At 40.2% G+C, this 23559-nt stretch overlaps 1 protein-coding gene across 1 annotated transcript; it reads right to left on the bottom strand.

Moving 5' to 3' along the window:
- Positions 1-17226: 17226 nt before the first annotated feature.
- LOC133749848 (nucleolysin TIAR-like) lies at positions 17227-18468 on the bottom strand. The gene has a single exon (XM_062179208.1). It carries the CDS (start codon positions 18349-18351, stop codon positions 17341-17343), a length of 1011 nt encoding a protein of 336 aa, XP_062035192.1. The 5' UTR covers positions 18352-18468; the 3' UTR covers positions 17227-17340.
- Positions 18469-23559: the final 5091 nt, after the last annotated feature.

The raw sequence follows: 23559 nt of genomic DNA on the forward strand, positions 1-23559 counted from the left end.
TGGTAAAGTAAAGGTTAATTACCTTCTGAAGTTTTCTGATAGAGGTATGTAATTTTAAGATGGCATTGATAACTTAGTTTTATGAGAGGAATTGAGCGTTAGCTAAAGTAAGAAAGATTTGGGATGGACATAATTAAGAAATTCTTATCAGAGTATGATTAAACACAGAAATAGGATTCTTAATAAACAGTTACAGGATTTCAAATGAAAGTTTACCTTGTTGAGTCTATCCTGTTTATACATTTGCTTATCCCTGGATTGAGATATTGGCATAAATGTCAATGGAAGATTTGTCTCTCCAGGAACTGGTTTAGACAGTCCAAAACACATGTCTTAGTCTCAAGCTAAATTAAGACTCCCTTGTAAACAGCAACCTGGATCTAGATAGGTGATCTGCAGTGGGAGAGACACCTCCCTCTGGAGGCCAATTTGAGTATTTTTTTCATCATGTGTTGAGTGATACCTACTAAAAGATATTTGCTGAGAAGAGATTGGAATGATGGACATCTGACAGTTCTTGCAACCCTGGCATAATAAAGAAACACCCTGAACTGTGTAAAAGTTGCTATAGGACTTCACTTCTCAGCTAAATATTTAAAAACCCAACTGTCATTTATCTGTAACTACTTTTCATAATAAATACAAAGCAGTTTGATACATGCTAAATGTAATAAAACACTAGAAATCCAACTACTGCATTTATAAAGTGAATTTTCAGAGCTTTATGTATAGTTGTTAACCATTTCAGAAAACCACAACCCTGTAACAATGTTGTTCACGAGAGTTGGGGATCCAGTATACACTCCTATAAAAATCTATATGTGTAGCTGTCAAATTTCAACTATTTTTCAACTTGATTGATTAATCTATTTAAACTGTAATCCAGTACAACAGTGCCATAGGAGCGTTCATATTAAAAAATCTATTATTTTGGGGACAGCGCTGTGGCATAATGGATATAGCCACCACCTGCAGTGCCAACATCCCATGTGGGCACTGGTTCAAATCCTGCTGCTCCACTTCCAATCCAGCTCTCTTTATTCAATTATATGGGCTTTGCTAGTTATATAAATGGCTGAAAACTAATACCATGAAATTTGGAACGCTCTAAAAGTATTTTTATGCATCTGCTAAGTCCCTTAAACAAATGCCCATTGTCTAGACTGCAGATTGGTGGAAAGGCCTAAGGGCGCAAAGAGGGTGGATAGTAGAAACTGCTTCTGAGATCTGGAAAGTGGAGAGCAGATGTCTGGATTGGGATAGTGGACAACTATTCTCTGAGGCTGGAAGACAATGATCAAAGGCAAAGATATAATGATTTTCTTTTTAAATGCAATATAACGGGGCCAGCATTGTGGCGCAGCAGGTAAAGCCACCATTGGCAACACTGGCATTCCACACGGGCGATGGTTAGTGTTCCACTTCTGATTCATCTTCCTGCAGGTAGCCTGGGAGAGCAGTAGAAGATGGCCCATGTTCTTGGGCCCCTGCCAACCATGTGGGAGACCCGGGTGAAGCTCCTGGCTCCTGGTTTCGGCCTGGGCCAGCCCTGGCTGTTGCACCATTTGGGGAGTGAATCAGCAGATGGAAGATCTTTCTCTTTGAAGTCTGACTTTCAAATAAATAAATAATCTTTTTTAAAAAAATACAATACCAGAATACTCTAGAGATTTTCCATATTATGAGGGAAAAAGACAAAGTGTCGAAGTTCAGTTACAGAGATATAGAATCCTCCAAGTATAAAATGGCAATTGAAACTGTGGGGCAGGCATTGTGGCGCAGCGGGTTAAGGCACTGCCTTCGATGCTAGTATCCCATATGAGCTTCACTTGTAGTCCTGACACTTCTGATCCATCTCTCTGCTAATGTACCTGAGAAAGCAATGGAAGATGGCAAAAGCTCTTCAAGCCCTGCTACCCATGTGGGAGACCCAGTTAGAGTTCCTGGCTCCTGGCTTAGGCTTGACCCAGCCCAGGCTATTGTGGCCATTTGGGGAGCACAGCAGGAGATAGAAAATTTCTCTCTCTGTTTCTCTGTCTCTCTCTCTCTCTCTCATGTGTGTGCTTTTGTTACTGCCTTTCAAATAAATAATTGAATAAAAAATAAAATAAATAAAATCAAGAGTAATTGATTATCTGCATTGTCCTGAATATATTTTTTTTAATATTTATTTATTTATTTTTGACAGGCAGAGTTAGAGAGAGAGGAACAGAGAGAAAGGTCTTCCTTTTCCGTTGCTTCACACACCCCCCAAATGGCCGCCACGGCCAGCGTGCTGCGCCGATCCAAAGCTAGGAGCCAGGCGTCTCCTCCTGGTCTCCCATGTGGGTGCAGGGCCCAAGGACCTGGGCCATCATCCACTGCACTCCCGGGCCACAGCAGAGAGCTGGACTGGAAGAGGAGCAACCGGGACAGAATCTAGCACCCCAACCGGGACTAGAACCTGGGGTGCTGGCACCACAGGCGGAGGATTAGCCGAGTGAGCCATGGCGCCGGCCTGTCCTGAATATATTATATGCACCCTTGTTCTTCAGCTTTGGGACTTCATTAAGTTACACCTGTAATATACTTACCAAGGTGTACTAGGGAGAAGACGGGACGTCCCTATGGGCCTTCCAACCTCTGTTTCCTTCATCTTACAGAAACAGCCCTGCAGTGATTCCAAGCAAACTCTAATGTGGCACTGCCTTTTAATAAATGAAAAATGTTCTGTGGCTTTAAGGATTAAGCGCCTCTGTTCTAACTCAAAGCTGGAGGTTTTAACATTTCTGTTTTTGGTATGGGGGGCAGACATGATATGAATTGAGACGGTCTGTTACATTGGTGGCACTCAGGCCTCGCCTTCCACACTCAAGTATTCTTTTTCCTGTCCCCTACCACACTCACTCAACTCGACCTGTGATTGACAAACAGGACTTCAGCAAGTGTGACACAAGCAGAAGTCTGATTCCTATGTGCATTGTTTATTTCCTGTCTAGAACATTCCCTGGTGAGATGATCATACTATGAGGAAGTTTAATTTAGTCATGGAGAGGACTAATGGAACAGTATGAGAGTTTATTTATTTACTTGACAGGAAGAACGATGGCAGTAGAGTGGGGTTGGGGAGAAAAAGAGACAGAGACAGAGAGATCCTTCTTCCAAGGATCCACTCCCGAAATGACTGCAACCACTAGGGCTGTGACAAGTGGAAGCCAGGAGCCTAGAACTCCAAACGGGTTTCTCATATGCGTGGCAGGGGCACAATACTTGAGACAGCCTCCTCTGCTTCCCTAGCACATTAGCAGGGAGCTGTATCGCAGGCACAGCAGCTGACACATGAATCAACGCTCCTATATGGGCTGCAAAGCACTGACTTACCATGGAGGAGCCCAGGGGAAAAGAACGAAGAAAACAAGCCAACAGCCAGAACTAAGGCTCAAGACTCATGACCCAGGTGCACAGCGACAGTCAGCTTCTGACTGTTTGAGTTTCACCAGCTGAAACCCTAAGAGGATGGAAAGAAAAAATCCATGTTTCTGCCCTGCCCCAATTGGTGAATCATGGAAGGATGAAAAACACTGCTACCAATAAAGGATTTTTTTTTAAGATTTATTTATTTATTTAAAGTCAGAATTACACAGAGTGAGAAGTAGAGGCAGAGAGAGAGAGTGAGAGAGAGAGAGAGAGAGGTCCTCCAACCGTTAGTTCAGTCCCCAATTGGCCACAATGGTCGTAGCTGGGCCGATCTGAAGCCAGGAGCCAGGAGCTTCCTCCAGGTCTCCCACGTGGGTGCAGGGGCCCAGGGACTTGGGCCATCTTCTACTGCTTTCCCAGGACATAGCAGAGAGCTGGATCGGAAGTGGAGCAGCTGGGACTCGAACCGGTGCCCATATGGGATGCCGGCACTGCAAGCAGTGGCTTTACCCGCTATGCCACAGTGCTGGTGCCAATGTTAAAGTCTCTCAGTTATGTCAGATAAATGAAATAAGGAGCTTTTATGCTCACTTAGCTAAAGTACAAAGGTTTCTCTGTGTCAAAGCAAAGGTGACGTGTTTCAATTCTAGTTTGCCATAGAAATGCTTCTAAAAGTCCCTGTTCCTCTTCATATCGAATTGATCCCCTAAAATATCTGCAAAAATGTGGCCCCTGAAAGTTACCCAGAAGCACCATCTGGGCTGCCAAATTTGTTACCGGAATTTTGGGGTGCCATGCGATATCACCATATGCTTATTAATAAATCCCCAATATTAATAAGCCCAAGAGGGTTCTTGCCTAATATTTAGAGAAGAATTCTAAATGCCAGCATAAATAAACAAGGCAGCATGATACATGTTAAGCTTTTTTTTTTTTAGTGAGAAAGATGCTTAGGAGAGTGAGAGCCTTATCTAACAGAGAGAGGTAAATCTGGGTTCATACCGAGCACCAGGAACCAGCCACGTGGAGGAGCATCTAGGCCAGGAAGCCTAGGGCAGGTGGTCTGAAGGCCACGTGCCCTGGAGGCAGCAGCCCCCTCCTGGCAAGAAGCCAGGGCAAAGAACAGAAGGGGCGGACACACTGTGTCCCAGGCTTTTAACCCACTTCCAAAGGGGAGTGGCTAATTAACCTGATTGGCTGGTGGGCACCCAGGTGTGGCCAGGTAGGGGCATGAGGTCACATAGGGGCATGATAAAGGCCTGCCAAAGGTATGGTCTTCTAGCCTTCCAGCTCACAAATCTAATCTTTTTTTTTTTTTTTGGACAGGTAGAGTTAAACAGTGAGAGAGAGAGACAGAGAGAAAGGTCTTCCTTTTCCATTGGTTCACCCCCCAAGTGGCCACTATGGCCGGCGTGCTGTGCCGATCCAAAACCAGGAGCCAGGTGCCTCCTCCTGGTCTCCCATGTGGGTGCAGGGCCCAAGGACCTGGGCCATCATCCACTGCACTCCCGGGCCACAGCAGAGAGCTGGACTGGAAGAGGAGCAACCAGGACAGAATCTAGAGCCCCAACCAGGACTAGAACCCGGAGTGCCTAGTGAGCCATGGCACCAGCCAAATCTAATCAATTTTAACCTGTATGCCTGCCTACTTCATTCTTGTCTGGGGAAAAATTCAAAGTGTCTCTAGATGTAATACATAATACTTTCCAAGACAAACAAAATTAAAAAGAAATTTGGCGTAAGTTGAACTAAATTACTTTCTATTTACTTATGCTAAATGTCAGTGTCATGCCATTTCTGGTATTGGTAGAGATTCTTCAACAGAAAGCCATGTGAACATTTTAAAGTTTGACTCTTTCTAAAACATGACAATTCACTAAATAAAAAATTCTACTTAGAGAGTGAGATTCACAGTCTACAGTTTACTGTATTCAGACAAAAATATCATTGATAGTCATTTGCTGATATCTAGCTTACCATGCAAGTTAATTTTAACATCCATGTACTGCAAAACATTTAGGAAGCTTCAAGCATTTTTTTTTCTTTTTTTAAGTTTTATTTATTTATTTGAAATCCAGAGTTACAGAGCAAGAGGGAGAGACAGAGAGAAAGAAATCTGCATTTTGCTGGTTTACTCCCCTGAAGCCAGGAGCCAGGAGCTTCTTCCCTTCTTCCAGGTCTCCCATGTGGGTAGCAGGGGCCCCAAGCACTTGGGCCATCCTCCGAAGCTTTTCCCAGGCCATTAGCAAGGAGTTGCATTGGACATGGAGAAAACAGAACATGAACCAGCACTGATAAAGTCTGTGAAAGTCACAGGCAGCAGCTTCACCTGCGATGCCACAGCACCAGCCCCTCAAGTATCTTTTTCATTCTCAGATTCAGCTCCACATCCTATTGACTGTTTTTAAAAATTTCAATGGAACATGAGAGCCGTGCTATTCTAGCTTGTTCATCAACTGAGTAACACTTGTACATCTACTCTGTAAGATCTGTAAGCTTGCCATCGATGCCAGCAAGACCACCTCGCCCCTTTCCCTGTGGCCATACTCAGCCCAGCCCTGGCTTCTCAGATGGAGGAACCATTTTCTCTGAAACAAATTAACGTAAGTACTCGGCTTGGCATAAAGGGTAGCTGTGTGGAAAGTGTTTTTAAGGAATTTATTAATACATAAGATTCTCAGGGTCACAGCAAGTGCATGATAATTACTACAACACAGTTCTCATCAATTCTCATGTTAATAGATATTAATACAAAAAGAGCAGATGCAATGTAGTTTATACATACAATTCTAACAAGATAATGATGCTTCATCTCTCCCTGCCTCTTCCTTCCTTCCCTCCCTCCCTCCCTCCTTCCTTCTTTCCTTCCTTCTTTCCTTCCTTCCTTCCTTCCTATTTCCTTTCTTTCATTCCCTCTCTTTCTCTTTTTTCCTTTTTTAATTTTTGAGAAAACATTTTTAATAAAGGAAAATCTTACTTCAGTATGCTACCAACTTGAAAGGATGTGATGTCTCTAAGTGAACATCATTTGATAAATACATAAGGGAACTTCCAAAGTCTCAGAAACACAAAGGTAAAAAGTAGCAAAATCTCAGCTCTTTTCTTTCTGTTCTAATAAGCAGCTTTGACCATAAAACTTATCTGAGTATCAGTTCCCTGAGTTAACTGGGATTTCTGAACCAGGTCCTTGTTGAGAGAATAACATCAGAAGACAAAATTATATGCAAATGTGTTTTGATTTGTTATTAGTTCCAACAGATGGGAAGAGTTGTGTGAAAATACATATCATTGTGTAATTCCAAAACAATATTTTTGTAAACATTGGTACTGGAAGTATTTGAAGTTTATAACAAATAAAAATCTATACCAATCATCTACAAAATTGGCAAAGGAAAACAGTTGAAGTCATGAGTGGGTTTTTTATAAGCGGTAGGTACTGAGTATATTTTCACATTGTGTTGAACTGAAAGCTTTTTCTTTTTTTTTTTTTTTTTTTTAGATTTTAAAGTATTTATTAGAATCAAGGACCTCCAGCCAGAGTGGCATGGAGGGAGGGTTCCAAGCCAAAGGGGACTGGTGGCAGTCATCTTTAAGTACAATTTAAGTACAAATTCAAAGGAAAAAAAAAAAAAAAAACAAAAAAACTTGCCAATCAGATTGGAATTCAGTTACCAGGATAGCACAAAAGCGTCAAAAGACCTCATTTACAATTCCCCGACCTGTCTAGCCTCCTAAGGGTGGGAGCTCAGGAAGAGCTCCCTTGCTATTCTCATGGTAAATTTGGAGAGGCCAAAGGAAGGAGGGCAGCCTGTTTGTTCTTGTTAAAGATAAAATTTTGGGGAAGCAAGCAAATATTTTACACCCCAAATTCCATTGGAATCCCCTGGCTATCTATTAACCCATCTGACTCCTCACATTCCCACCTCCTGGATGGAAGCCCTAACATCTGTTAGGGGAAAATGGGGCAATGATCACTATGGCTGCTTCATGCAGAAAAGGGGCATCTTTGGGAAGTGTCTAAACCATTAGCAAGTTTTTTTCATAGAGAGGCAAATACAAATTGACAAAAAGGGCTTGCAGATAATCAGGTGGACTTGAGGACTTGTCAGTTATGAGGCTCAGACCTCATTATAATGGTACATTATAAGGGAGGCACCCTGTTGACTTCCATTACCTAGTGGGCCTGGGAGGAGAGCTGGCTTAAAAAGAAGGTAGGTGGCATTTCTAAAAGGAAAACATTTATTAGTTAATATGCAGTTCTGCCTGCAATGGACAACTGAAAGTTTTAATTGAATATTTTTTAAAGTTGCCTTATTTTTCTCATAATAAAATTAATTTCCAAAACCAATGAAAATGGCTACGTCTCAAAGGAGAATATTTCAGCAGCTAAATTATTTTAGCCTTAAGCTATCATTTAATGCTATTTCAGAATAAATTTTAAAGGACATCTTTTCTGACTTATTTTCAGCTATACACTACTGGTGTAATTTTTTTCCCCCTGATTCTTCAAGCATGACCTAATCCAATCGGAGGTATCATACAGAAAATATTATTTCTGGGTTGCTGTTGATGAAAACATAGATTGAAAAATGTAACCATAATTGCAGGATAGAATGGGGACTTTTAAAGTAAGAAGTTGGAAACCACCCTATCATTGTAGTTTACATAAATTCCCAGGCAGCATTAAGGGGAAGCAATAGTGTAGGAGGAGTGTAGGAGAATGAAGGACTTGTTGGGGATGAGAGAGGAAGGAACTGGAGAATTTCTAGGCTTATGTCAATTTAATTTCAGTAAATTTATTCTGCTCCCACATAACAGTTGTACTCCACTCCCTAACCTACTGCCTTGCATTATTTCTTTTTGACTGTTCCTAAGCACCCCAAAAAAACATGAGGCTTTTTTTGTTTTAGATTTCTTTTGTTTGTTTGTTTTTTATTTATATAAAGTGAACAAATTTCAAGTATTTCATTTATGCTGTTTTAGGAACATAATGATGCTTCCTACCCTACCCCTACTCCTTCCTTGCTCCCACTTTCTTCCTCCTTCCTTTCTTATTTTTCTTTTAATTTTCGCAATGGCATGCTTTCAATTTACTTTATAATCACAAGCTCAATCTACCACTAAATGAAGAATTCAACAAGTAGTAAGAAGAAAAACCACTGTTTCTCAGGAATACAGAGGAACCATTTTCATACATGAGGAAGTATCCTGATTATAATGCCCTTCAGACCTTCCAAAAGTCAAGGTAAATTCCATGGAGTAACAGAAAATGCATTCGACTAAATCCCAGAAACCACTTAACCTTTCAAAGCCTCTATCCCTTTTTTCAGGTTGAAATGGAATAAGGATGCCTCCCTCCCAAAGTTTGTATCTATACTAAAACTAAATTAAAATGTAAATGAACTCTGTATACCGGAAGAGCTTCTTCTTCAATACCCATCAGATATTGATGAAATAAGGAAAATAAGTATCAGGTCTTCATTTTCATCTCTGAAAGCCAAACACATAAACACCAAACAAAATGTGTACATATGGATGTCTCTCTGGACTTTATACTCTGTATTATTTTGATCATATGCTCTCATTGAGTGTTTTCTTTTAAAATTATAATTTTATAAATTTATAAAATTAAGTACAACAGAGTTGTGGCAGATAGCTGATAAACTGAAGTGGGTACAATACTAAATGTTTCTGTATGTATATATGTCATTAAGTAAGAAGTGCATCATTGTCATTTAGTTTGGAATATAACTGGATGTGAAGAATTAAACACTGTCAGCTGATTCCTTTTTAAAATGATTTGTATGATAAAACACCTACTGTACACAGTAATGGAACAATTTTTCAAATGGAGCTGTACTCAGTTTGTACTTGGATGACAATTCTTTTATACAAAGTAGGCTGGTGTAACTCATATAGAATTACATATCACTGTAGCAAGCACTCTGTGGGCTTAACAGATGCAGTAAACATGCTGCCTTTTCTAATTCAGTATTTTATTAGCTTCATTACACTGAATTCTCACAAAAAAAAAACAAACAAACAAAAAAAAAAAAAACAAAACCAAACCTCAACCATGGATCTCAGCATTCCCTTGCTTTGGAAATGAGAAAGCAGATGTTGAGAAAAACTGAATTCATTGAATGAGATCCCTTATGTGGTAAATATTGGAGATCAAAGTCAGACTAAGGCATTCCTGATCTTATGGTGACACTGAATGGCATAATTTTGGCAGAAATAAGTATGTAGATATTTTAGGATAGATGGTTTGAGCTGAAGCTCCAGACTGGAATTTGGTAAATTCAAATAATTTGGTAAATTCAATAGAATCTCAATCAGTCAACTTGCATTTATCATTGAACAACATTTGTTCTTATCTTCTGAAATTTTATACTGTTAAAGTACAATTATAGTAGTACACAAAGAGGAAAGTAAGGGAGTTTGGAAAGCTGAAAAACGCTGAAAAAAGCAGAATACGAAGGAGGAGGAACTTAGGAGTAAGAAGAAAAACAAGAGGAGAAAAAGGAATAAATATTCATTTCTAAATGATGTAACAGCGGGAATGCAGAATGATAGCTAGGCATATGAAACCCACATAAGGATAACTAGTGTCTACTCTTACTAGAGAAGGTCAGGTATACATGTTAGTGAAATTCTGGTAAAACACCATCAAAATGGTGGAGCCAGGTTAATATTTGAATATTTTACAACCTAAATACTAAACTTTACACAAAACAAATAGTAATGAGAACAAAAATAGACTGCATTTATTAAAAAAAAAAAACTGAGGCAAAGCATTCCAGATAATAAAAATTTCCTCTCCAAATCAACCAGAAAATATAAGGTGCCTACACTATCATTATATTATTTTTCTGGCTTCTATAATGAATTAACACAATTGTAATGAGTTAAATATATATTTATACTATACTATTATATTATATTATACTTATTATATTATATTGTAGTTCTGAAATCAATACCACTGGGTTAACTTCAAGGCTCCACTAGGGTTGATTATTTCCAAAGACTCTGGATGAGAATCCATTTCCTGGTCTCTTACGGTTCCTTGAGAATACCTGCATTCCAAGGCTTGTGAGTTCTTCTCGCCACTTTCCAATGTGTTTCCAACATCCTCCTTCCTATTGTCTCTTCTGAAGTCAAATCTTCCCCTGCTTCTATAAGTGATTGCCTGTGATCACAGTTAGAGTCTACCCAGGAAATCCAGGAATCTCCTTGCTAGGTCTTTTATTAACTACATCTACAGGGGCCTTTTGCCAGATAAGTTTACATGTTCAAGTTATAGGATTCAAGTTCTAGATCACAGATATCTTTTGGGAATATTATTCACTTCACTACCACCATTTTCTGAACTGAATGTTCTAAAACATAGGTATGGGACATATGATGCAGTTTCAAGCTGTTATTCAAAACCTAAACTCTGAAATGGTAAAAAAAAAAAAAAATCAGGTGTGCTGATTAAATTTAGAAAGGTATAGAAATGACTCAAAATCTAAAGTCATATCTGAAATGAAGAGAAAATTGTAAGGTGCTAGAAATAAGTAAATATAAAGAAAATTAAATAAGGATCATTATAACAAGAAAAGATAAAGAAAAGAGTAAAAAGAGAGAGGAAGTAGTTGACATTGAAAAATGGAAAGTGGTTCCATGATAAATCCTGGGAAAAAAAAAGGAAACATTGGAACAGAAACAATATGTGAAACTATTATACAACAAATTGTTTTAGAGGTTAACTGAAGAACTTGCAGGAAAGGGTCCTCCAAGCTATTGGAAAAAGTGACTAACGATAACAAAGTTTGAGATGCATCTTAATGATTAGAATTCAAAGATAAAGGGCCGGCGCCGAGGCTCACTAGGCTAATCCTCCGCCTTGCGGCGCCGGCACACCGGGTTCTAGTCCCGGTCGGGGCACCGATCCTGTCCCGGTTGCCCCTCTTCCAGGCCAGCTCTCTGCTGTGGCCAGGGAGTGCAGTGGAGGATGGCCCAAGTGCTTGGGTCCTGCACCCCATGGGAGACCAGGAGAAGCACCTGGCTCCTGCCATCGGATCAGCGCGGTGCGCCGGCCGCAGCGCGCTACCGCGGTGGCCATTGGAGGGTGAACCAACAGCAAAAAGGAAGACCTTTCTCTCTGTCTCTCTCTCACTGTCCACTCTGCCTGTCAAAAATAAAAAAATAAATAAATAAAAATAAAAATAAAAAAAATAGAAAAGAATTCAAAGATAAAGAAAATGTCTTCCATGTCTGCTAGCAAAAAAAAAAAAAAAATGAAGTGTAAGAAAAGATAATTATGGTGATATTAAGTCAACAATAGTGTAGTGTAGTATTTTTTAAAAGAAAGAAAGCAAGATGAAACCAAAAAAGCAATGATTAAAATCCTGATAACCAGACAGTGTGAAATACACATTCCCCATCCCTCTTAAAAAAAAAAAAAGTGTTAAATTAAACCAAAAACAAATACCACAGGGGCAGATATTTGATGCAGTCCTTACGATGTCAGTTGGGGTCCTAATGTCCCATATCAGAGTGCCTGGTTTGAGCCAGCTAATGTGTTTTCTATCCAGCTTCCTGCCAGCATAAACTCTGAGAGGCAGCAGGTGATGGCTCAAGTACTTGAGTACCTGCCATCCACATGGGCGACCAAGTTGGAGTTCCAGGCTCCTTGCTTCTGCCTGATCCAGGCCTGATTGTTGTGGGCATTTGTGGAGTGAATAAACAGATGGTAGATATATCTCCTTCTGTCTTTCTCTTTCTCTTTCTCTCTTTCACATAAAGTGAAAATAAATAATTTAAAATTTTTAAACACACAAGCATTCTAAGAGTATACTTAAAACAGATTTGAGTTCTACTTCTCTCTATAAATTTGATGTCTTAGGCACATTCACTATCCTAAACTTCAACTACCTTACACAAAAATGGTAATAATAATTTTTCCATACAGAGCATTCCTTTTGTGATAATTATGATCCTTATTCTCACAATGGGGGGAAAATGCCTGTCCCTACCCATGTTGAGTGGAATTTATATGTTCTTTCATGGCTTCTCTGTCCAGAATACTATTAGGTGCTCTTTAGATAGTTTTTGAACTATATAATTCAAACTGAGGAACAGCATTTTCCTTTCAATTTTCCAAGATGACCAAACCATATTTTGCATGTGATATTCCAAAGGAAGTATCCCTGTGTTCTGTGTCATAAACATACAGAGAAATAATTGCCCAGAACTCATGCAGAACCTCTTGCTTTTTTACTCCCTTTGTGATTAAAACCTGTTTCTTGTATCCTACTATGTACAAAGCACAGATGACTCTCTTTTGTGTATTATGGTTCACTTTAATTCTACAAACTTTTGCTGAGGGACTATTATGCCAAGTATTAAGTGCTGCCAGGGTTGCAGGCAAATATAAATACACAAGGAAGAAACAGTGACCTCACGAGGTAGCCTGCATTTCTCATTTCCTTAATCCAGTCAACATTCATACTCCTCCTTGTAGATCCTGAAAAGTGTGACTTGTCCTCAAATCAGGCTAAACTGTGGTAGATGAAGGACACACAGAGCCTATAGGACTTTCTAACATAGATCCAGAATTAACCTCCAACTTGACTTTCACAGAACATCTATGGAAACATTGGGTTTCCATAGATGTTGAGTAGTTAAAATCAGAACTCTTTAACTGAGTGTAGCCATATCAGCAAGAAATTTCTCATTAGGGCACTAAATAGAATAGGAAGGGGGAGGGAGGGAAGGAGGGAGGGTGGGAGGAGAGAAGGAGGGAGGGAGGAAGGGAGGAAGGAAGGAGGGAGGGAGGGAGGGAGGAGGGAAGGAGGAAGGAGAGAGAAAGGGAAGGTGGAGGGAAGGGAGAGAATAAAAGAAGAAGGAAGAAGAAAGAGTACACACCTTGTGTGTATTTATAGATCTTCAACTGCCACATGATTTGGCCTTTGAATATCACTAGGATGTGCCTGCTTTTGACTTCAGCTTTTGCATTATGTATTTATGCAAAATGCATTTAGCCAAGAGGAGCCTTTGAAATTCTCATTACTATTCCATGGGGAAAAATTATAAAGTTGTTCCTGCTCAAACAAACTCAGAGAGAGAGTTCGGTGTGATCCCCTGCAATTCAATTATTTAATCTGAATCTAACTATAACATGTCTCTCTTCCATGTCCTGCCACCTGATTGATTGACATGAAATTATCTTCCTACTATTGTATTTAATAGCTTTGGATCCTATGTTCTCTTTTGGATTGTGCCATCATTGGTTTTAAATGTAATAGGTATGAATGGTGTAATTCCAGCAATAGTGTATCTAATAATTTGCCACCCACAAAATTATCAGGGGTATTTTTGGTTTGCAGAATAGAGATTTTTGGACCTCAGGCCTGAATGAAAAGGAATGGTATTTAAAGTTGTGATTTGTTTTATCTTTGTATGAACTGAAGATTTGAATATAACTTTTCTCAAATACTTTATTGGACATTAAATAAAAACACTTTATTCAAAAATAAAGTCTTTAATAAAAGTTTAGACACAGGGACTAGAAGGCCTAAACAATGAGATAATATAAAAGTTTAACTTAAGTAAGTTGTATCTGTAAAATTTCAAAATATTTATTTTTTTATTTTTTAAATTTATTGGAAAGATAGAGTTAGACAGTGAGAGAGACAGAGAGAAAGGTCTTCCTTTTTCCATTGGTTCACCCCCCAAATTGCTGTTATGGCTGGCGCTGCGCCGACCCAAAGCCAGGAGCCAGGTGCTTCCTTCTGGTCTCCCACACGGGTGCAGGGCCCAAGCACTCTGGCCATCCTCCACTGCCTTCCCGGGCCACAGCAGAGAGCTGGAGTGGAAGAAGAGCAGCTGGGACTAGAACCCGGCGCCCACATGGGATGCTGGCGCTGCAGGCAGAGGATTAACCAAGTGAGCAATGGCAACAGCCCCTATTTTTATTTATTTATCTTCATATTTTGAAAGGCAGGGAGACACACAGAGAAAGAAACAAATAGACAAGAGGAGATAGATTTTCCATCTTCATATTCACTCCCCAAATACCTGCAAAAGCTTTACGGACAGAGGCCCAAGTCAAGGGCCCAGATTAAATCCCAGTTTCCCACTCGAAAGATAGAGACTCGAGTACTTCTGCCATCGTGACTGTTTCCCAGTGTAACATTACCAGGGAGCTAGAATTGGACTTGGAGGAGTCAAGACTTGAACCAGGCATTCTGATATCAGATGTGGCCACCAAACAATTTAAAGACCATGCTAAAGGCCCAACTCTAATTGTGAATTTTAAAATCCATCAGTGATGTTCTTCATGGACTAGTTTCTGTGCCTTCAGTCAAAACAGTGCCATTGGGCCAGCGCCGTGGCTCACTAGGCTAAAATCCTTCACCTGTGGCGCTGGCACCCCGGGTTCTAGTCCCGGTTGGGGCACCGGATTCTGTCTCGGTTGCTCCTCTTCCAGTCCAGCTCTCTGCTGTGGCCCGGGAAGGCAGTGGAGGATGGCCCAAGTGGTTGGGCCCTGTACCCGCATGGGAGACCAGGTGAAGTGCCTGGCTCCTGGCTTCAGATAGGCGCAGCATGCTGGCCGTGGCGGCCATTTGGGGGGTGAACCAATGGAAAAAGGAAGACCTTTCTCTCTGTCTCTCTCACTGTCTAACTCTGCTTGTCAAAAAAAAAAAAAACATAAACAAACAAACAAACAAAAACAGTGTCATTGGAGGAGCAGACATTGTAGGTCAATAGGTTAAGCCAGTGCTTGGGATACCTATATCCATATTGGTGTGCTGGTTCATTTTCTGGCTGCTCCAATTCCAATCCATCTGCCTGCTAATGAGTCCTGGGAGGCAGTTGATGATGGCTTAAGTGTTTGGGTCCCTGCCACCCTTGTGGGAGACCCAAGATGGATTTCTGGGCTCCTGGCTTCAGACTGGCTCAATTATGGCTGTTGGGCGCATTTGCCGAGTGAACTATCAAATGGGAGATTCTCTCTCTCTCTTGTTCTCGCTCTCTCGAAAATCCCTTTCTCTGTCTCTCACTCTGTGTCTGTAGTTCTGCCTTTCAAGTAGCTGATAATGAGCATTTAGAAAAATAGCATCTGTCAATTTTCAATACTGTGACTATCATGATTTTTTCTAACAGCTTAGATAATGAAAATGAGGATGATTGTAAAACGAATACTATCTTGACCCAGATATCATCAAAAAAGATGGCTAAATATCTGCGATTCTTTAATGATGGGTGGAAATACATATGAAACTGGATTAAGAAAGTAAATAATCAAAACAATGTATTATACAAAATACTGGAAAGAACTTTGGAGTGAGTAGGATTGAAAAGGAAATATAGCAAATAGGAAGAGTAACTCACAAGTTTAGGATAATATATATATATATATATATATATATTTATTTATTCTCAAAAATAGCAGCCACTGAATTTGGGTATTTCTCACAAACCCACAGTATTGTCTCTTTCTCTTTATTGTTCTATGAAACTGAACAAAAAATGTTCTGATTCAGAGCTTACAACTAAAATGCCTTGTTGGTGAACAAAAGGGGAATTTCTTTTAATTTATTGATTTGAAAGGCAGAGTGACTAAGAGAAGGGAGCGTGTACACACACACACACAGAGAGAGAGAGAGAGGGAGAGAGAGGGAGAGAGGGAGAGAGAGGGAGGGAGGGAGAGAAAATTTCCCATCCTCTGGTTCACTCCCCAAATGGCCAGGAGCCAGGAGCATCATCTGGGTCTCCCATGTGGATGGCAGGGGCCCAAACACTTGGGCCTGGGCCATTTTCCTCTGCTTTTCTCAGGCCATTAGCAGGAAGCTGGATCAGAAGTGGAGCACCGGAACTTGAACTGATGTCCCCATGGGATGCCAATGTAGCAGGCAAGGGTTTTTACCCATTATACCACAAAACCAGTCCCAAAGGAATGCTTTTTCAATTCTTCCTACAATATTGATATGTTTTTAATGAAAATATTTATCACTTGATGATTTTCACAAAAGTTATAGAAACATTTCATGATGGTCTTCATTTTGGTGAAATAAAGGAAGTAGACTTTCATGTGCTACAAGAACCTGTCATTGATGTCAGCTTTAGGGAAGAGTACAATGCTGTCCTATTGTTTAATGATATTTTAGAGTTTGAAAAAAGAAAAGCATTGTCATTTTATTCCCTATGGAATCATCCTTTCCATGTGGTTGGGTGAGACTGATCTTGCTCTGGCCCCAGAGTTAAGCATGTGTCTTGGTCGTAGCCAATTAGTGTTCTCTCTACTATCACAGAAATTGAGTCACAGAAGCTTACTGCATGCAATAACAGCTAAACACAGCCACACAAGAGTTGTTAAGAAAGATAAGGTCCAGGCGAGCACTGTGGCATAGCAGGTAGGGCCACCACCTGCAGTGCCAGCATCCCACTTGGGCACCGGTTCAAGTTTGGCTGCCCCACTTCCAATCCAGCTCTATGCTATGGCTGGGAAAATGGAAGAGACCCAAGTGCTTGGACCCCTGCACCCGAGTGGGAGACCTGGAAGAAACTCCTGGCTCCTGGCTTCGAATCAGCCCAGCTCCAGCCTTTGCGGCCATTTGGGGAGTGAACTAGTGGACGGAAGACTTTGCTCTCTCTCTGCCTCTCCCTGTAACTCTATCTTTCAAATAAATAAATCTTTTTTTTGTCTTTATTGACTTTATTTTAATTTTTGTACACAAAGAAAAATCATGTTCATATCCATCATGAACAAAAACTTGAAAAGGCAGAACTAGAAGACGTGTGTCCTTCACCAAAACAAAGCTGTGCTAACGGTTCCAAACATTTCAATTTTTAAAATAAATATTTCCATTTTCCGATGTCTACTTTCATGTCTTCAGAGTGTCACAGGAAATCAAAGCCTATCATGAATTACAATTTTGTTGGAATCCCAGCTCACTGTGTTTGGTAACTTGCCATACCATATCCAGCTTGGTTAGGAGGAGGCATTACAGGGGGAGGAGCTTGTCCTTGGGGAGGCTGAGCACTGAATCCACCCATCCAAGCAGCAGAAGGTGATTGATCTACTCCAAATCCTTGTTGATTCCATGGTGGCCCATATACTCCGTACGGCGGTACTTGACACCCATTTGCCATATACTGTCCATACTGTTGTGGGTTTCCATACACTTGGCTCCATTGGCCCCACTGACTATAGTCGACCTGTTGGAAGTTTTTAGTCATATCAGGAGATTCTTTACCCCAATAGCATTTAACCACATGTCCTTCAATCGTAGTACCATTCACTGAAACAATGGCATGCGCCGCACTTTCATGGGTGGGAAATCTGACAAACGAATAACCCTTCTCTGGAAAAACTCTTAGTTCCATAATTTGTCCAAATGGAAAAAATGTCTGTCTCATAAGCTGATCTGTTAACCCAGAAGCAATTCCTCCACAGTACACAGTATAATTTTTTGGACTAGACTGGTTGACTACATCTTCAAATCTCAACTGCTTAGAGTTATTTTCTTGTGTACTTTTAGGTGCAGGTGGTTTACGTGTGGCCCAGTTCGTTCTGATTTGATGACCACCCAACCACTGACCTCCCATATGTACAATAGCATTTTCTGCATCCAGTTTATTATACAAAGATACAAAACCATAGCCTTTGGATTTTCCCGTTGCCATGACTTTAACTACCCGGGCATCCGATATTTTACCAAAGGGGGCAAATGTTGATTTGATATCTCCTGTTGTAATTTCTGGACTCAAATCTCCAACAAACACGTGGAAATGATTGGAGGTATCTTTTTTCTGGCTACTTGGTGTTGTTGCCCAGTTTACTTTGACCTCCTTTCCCAGAATTTTTCTCCCATTCATAGCAGCTAATGCAGCAGCTGTTTCTCTGTGTTCATAAAATTCCACAAAACAATCTGGGTCATTTCTTGTATGCTCTGTGATCATTTTACAGCTTTTACAGGGTCCAATTTGACTGAACAACTGAAGTATAAGGACTTCTGTCACATCTCTGGAGAGATTACCTACGTATCTAGTACATCATCTCAGGCCGGCACTGTGGTGCATCGGGTTAAGCCTCTGCCTGCAGCGCCAGCATCCCATATGGATGCCAGTTCGAGTCTCAGCTGCTCCACTTCCGATCCAGCTCCCTGCTAATGTGCAGAGTCTGGGGCTGCCTGTCATCTTCCATCATGGTGGGTGCGACGGAGCGATCCCAGGACAAGGGGGAGGGCAGGGCTGAGGAGGGGAGGGGCGGGAGTGGGGAGGAAGGGGAGGGGGGCTCCAGGCACCGGCTGGGGACAGAGGAAAAGGCACCAAACCCGGCTCCTGGGCTCTCTCCCCCCAGCCCACTCTGGACACTGCGCTCCAACCAGGAGGAGCAGGAGGAGGAGCTCAAATAAATAAATCTTTAAAAATAAAAAGAAAGATAAGGTCTTTGTAAATTTATATTGTAGACACATGGGTGATACAAACATAAAGCTACTTGAAGAGAGTGAAAGACAAAATACAGGAATGCAGAAGGCTAAAAGTGAAGAAAGAAAAGAGAGAGAGTGAGAGCAAGAGTTTGGGATGGGGAACCTATGGGGGTGAGTGACTCAGTAATAATAATATCATTTCTAAAATAGTGCCTGAATACCATCTCCAATTTCTAGCAAAAGATCATTTATGTAAGTTTTACTTATTTAAGTTCAACCTTGTTGAGCTAATTTAGTTTTCATTTATATCCATAAGACTTGTAACACAATCCTCTCTATTTACTCTGCCTAATCAAAGTAATAAAATTCAAATCTTGTAATATTTTTGTTGTTGTTTCAATGTTACTATGTTTTAAAATGCTTTCCCTTCATATTTGAGTGTTTGACTTTATTGTGACTAAACATTCATGACTATAATAACTTTTTGCTACACATCCTTTAATTGCTACAATCTGGTACACTATCTAATGCAACTGGGAATTTATGTTTCTTTTGCATTTTAATGTGATAACTTTTCCTATGACAATACTGAGTCTTTTGTGAATAGCCCAGGACTGAGTTTTGTTGTAAAATGTAAACTCAGATTGCGGTATAGATTGCATTCTTCCACTTTCAGTCATTTCATGACTTATTCATTGTCCTACTTTTTATCATTGTCTTCTGTTTTTTGGTTCCCACTTGATCACAACATAAAATACTTCTAAAAAATGTGCATTCTTTTTTTTAATTGCATTGAAAAAGAGAGAAAGATAAAGAGAGAGATGCCCCTGGCCCTGTTTCCTTCACCAAACGCCTACAAAAGCCAGGGCTGTACTGAGCAGAAGCCAAGAGCTTGCAATTCAATTCCAGTCTCTCACATGGGTGGCAAAGACCCAACTATCCAATCCATTCCCTGCTGCCCCAAGGTGTGCATTAGCAGGAAGCTAATTGGTAGCAGAGCCAAGACAAGAACCCATGCACTTTGATATGGGATATGAGTGTTCCAAACTGTTGTCCTAACCACTGGGTCAAGTGCCTGCCCAGGTTTGATAATTTTATTGTTTTGAAGAATCAGCACTTTATTTCATTGAGTTTCTCTTTTTTTTCCATTTTCAATTTCCTTGATTTCTGCTATTTCCTTCCTTCCTTTCTTTTTATTTTTTCCCCCACTGGTCCTTAAGATCTGAGATTTGAAACATTCCTTATTTAATGCTATACATTTTCTTCTTAAGGTTGCTATAGTTTGTTCATTTTTTTAAATGTTGCTTGTTAATTTAACCTCAAATTCAAAGTGTTTTTTTTTTTTTTTTCTGGAATTTGACTCAGGGGTAATTTAGAAGTCCTTATTTAGTTTTCAAGTATTTGGAGATTTCCCAACTATATTCTTTTGATTTCTGTTTATTCTAATGTGTCCAGAAAGCAAGTTTTATGAGCACAAGTCTTTTAAATTTGTTGAGGCTTATTTGTTGTTGCAAACTATGCCCTATCTTGTTAGATATTCATAGACCCTTGAGAAGAATGTATACTCTGTTGGTGTCAAGTAGAGTTTTTACAGATGTAATTTAGGTGCTTTCAGTTGATTACTTTGATATCTTCTGTATCTTATTTTCTGTTTAGTAGTCCTAATAGCTGATATGAAAAACATTAAAATGTCCACATAAAACTTTGGGTTTTCCTGTTTCTCGTTCCACTTTTTTCAGTTTTTCTTTCACATTTTTGACAGCTCTCTTACTGGTGCACATGTGTCTGGGTTTGCTATGACTTCATATTTTATTGACCTTTTATCATTGCACAATGTGCTTCTTTCTCTCTAATGATTTCCTTTTTCCTAAACACCAACGGAAAAAAAAGGAAGACCTTTCTCTCTGTCTCTCTCTCTCACTGTCCACTCTGCCTGTCAAAAAAAAATATTAATATAGCCATCCTTACTTTCCATTGACAAGTGTTTGCACTATACTCTCTTTTTCCATCTTGTCTTCAAAATAAGTTTCTTACAATATAAAATCTGATTGGTTTTAATTATTAAAAATTTTTATAATTTAAACATTTAAGTATTCATTTATTTTTCTTCATTTGAAAGGCACAGATAGTGAAAAATATTATTTTTTAAAGATCTATTTATTTATTTGAAAGGCAGAGTCACAGAGAAGCAGAGGCAGAGAGAGACAGAGAGAGAGAAAGAGAGGGAGGCCTTACATTCACTGGCTCACTCCCCAAATGTCTGCAACAGGCTGGAGGTGTGCCAATCTGAAGCCAGGAGCCAGGAGCTTCTTCTGAGTCTCCCACATAGGTCCAAAGGCCCAAGGACTTGGGCCTGCTTTCCCAGGCCATAGCAGAGAGCTGGATTGGAAAGGGAGCAGCTGGGAGTAGAACTGGCACCCATATGGGATGCCGGCACTGCAGGTGGCGACTTTACCCACTATGCCACAGCATCTGTCCCCTCTTCACTTCTGAAATACTCTCAAAAATGAAGTCTGGGCCATACTGAAACCAGGAGCCAAGAACTCACATGGTGACAGGGATCCAAGTACATTAGCCATCATCTGTTGCCTCCCATTAGCGGGAAGCAGGAATCAGCAGCAGAGCTTGGAGCTGAACCTAGGTTCTCCAGTAGGGGATGTCGGCAGCCCTAGTGGTATCTTAATGGCTTTATCAAATGCACTTTCTTGTAGCACACTGGGAACTTGCTTTTGCTCCTGAACTTTGTTGCTCTGATCAAGGTGGTGATGTTATTTGCTGGATCATTGTTATGATTTGTAGACTTTTGGTTTGGTGAGGCCTCACATATTTCATGCAATATTGTTACTATACAACTATTAGAACATAAGTATGAGACTGGCTGTATTTTCCCTTGGTCTTTTCTAATCTCTCCAACATTCATGTTCTTCTGGATTAGGAATTACCTAACTTATAATTAAGAAGGAGAATTCTAGATAAACCACACGGAGTTATACTACCTCTTCTAATTCTGCAAATACAAACTTGAAGTGCATTTATCTGTAGCTGCATCAAGCACTTTTCAGCTTCAATACCTTTGCTCTTGCTGTTCTTACAAATGTACTTCAAAACATTTGTGGAAAATAGAATTAAAATGTGTTTATTTAGGTACATAAAATTGAAATCCATGCATGAGAGCTCTCTGAAAAGTTCATGAAAATGTGTATTATGACAAACTCTGTATTGATTTCAGAAAGTTTTGCACCAAAATAAACTTACTTTTAATTCCATTGTTCCATGAAATATTGCAAATATCCTTGTATGATCAGGACTTTTCTTCCCTCTGATATTTGTATGGTTTATTCACACATTTTCTATGGAGAGGATGAACTATCCCGTTCCTGGAAACTATTTCCCCGGTATCTATCTGTGAAATCTCTCCTCTTGGGTCATTTTATTTTGCTTCATTGTAGAAAGCACTACCTGGCATTCTAGGCAGCACATGTACACATGTATTTACCTCTTTTTTTCTGTCTCCCCATCTACAATACAAGTCTCTTACAGCTAGGATTTGGTCTGCTTGGGTCACTGAAATATCACCAGCACCTTAAATAAGTGACTGATTCATAAGAGACACTTAATCAATATTTGTCAGAATGTGGCCAAAGAGGCACTCAAAATAGTTGTATCCTTGCTTCTGTATAAGCTTTGAGCATGCGTGCTAAAACTATCTTCAGTTCAACTTGTGTTTATTGGGACTGGCATTGTGCTGCAGTGGGCTAAACCACCACTTGCCACACCAGCATCCCATAACAGAGCACCACTTTGAGTCCCAGCTGCGCTACTTCTGATCCAACTCCCTGATAATGTGCCTGGGAAGCCAGTAGAAGATGACCCAACTAGTAGGGTCCTTGCTACCATATGGGAGATTCAGCTACAAATCCTGGTCTCTGGCTTCTGCCTGGCCCAGCCTCAGCCATTGCATACATTTAGGAAGTGAAACAGCAGATGGAAGACCCCTCTCTCTCCTGTCTCTCTCTCTCTCTCTCTCTCTCTCTCTCTCTCTCTTTGGCTCTTCCCCCTCTCTGTCACTCTGTCTTTAAAATAAATACATGATTTTTTTTTTTTTTGTAAAACCTGTGTTTATTAACTGACTTCTAGTTACTATAGCTAAATGTTTAAGGCAGCCTAACTTTTAAAGAGATTTATTTTCTCTGATGGTTCAGTTGTTCACAGTTCAAGATACGATGGTCCTCCATGGGACTGGATTTCATGGCAGTTTTCTTGCCAGTATAGACGCAGAGTGTCACATGGCAAGAAAAGGAATCCTGCTGGTCTGTCTATAACTCTTTATCCCTGTGTAATCTTTCATAAAAGCACCAGAATTCAATCACTGGGGCTCCACTCTAAGTAATTCAATCTGACCACTCCCCATAAACACCATAACTGGATTGTCTCCACCCTTGTAGTATCATTAACATAAGACTTTGGAAACTAATCTCCTGAACATAGAGCGACAGCTATTACCACAGCACTCACTATGCAGTTGTGGCACTTCCTTATCATGTTTGTGCAGATGCTGTGGCTTGGATGTGTCCTCTAAAAGTTCTTGGGCTAGAACTTAACCCCCATAGTGTATGTACAATATTTGGAAATAAGGTTTTGGGGGGTAATTAGGGAGCTGGGATCATAAAGGTGGAACATATATGATGAAAGCAGTGACTTCGTAAGAACAGACCTGAGTTTATACACTCTCACTTCT

Source organism: Lepus europaeus, chromosome 2 (assembly GCF_033115175.1).
Source record: "Lepus europaeus isolate LE1 chromosome 2, mLepTim1.pri, whole genome shotgun sequence".
Taxonomy (NCBI): domain Eukaryota; kingdom Metazoa; phylum Chordata; class Mammalia; order Lagomorpha; family Leporidae; genus Lepus; species Lepus europaeus.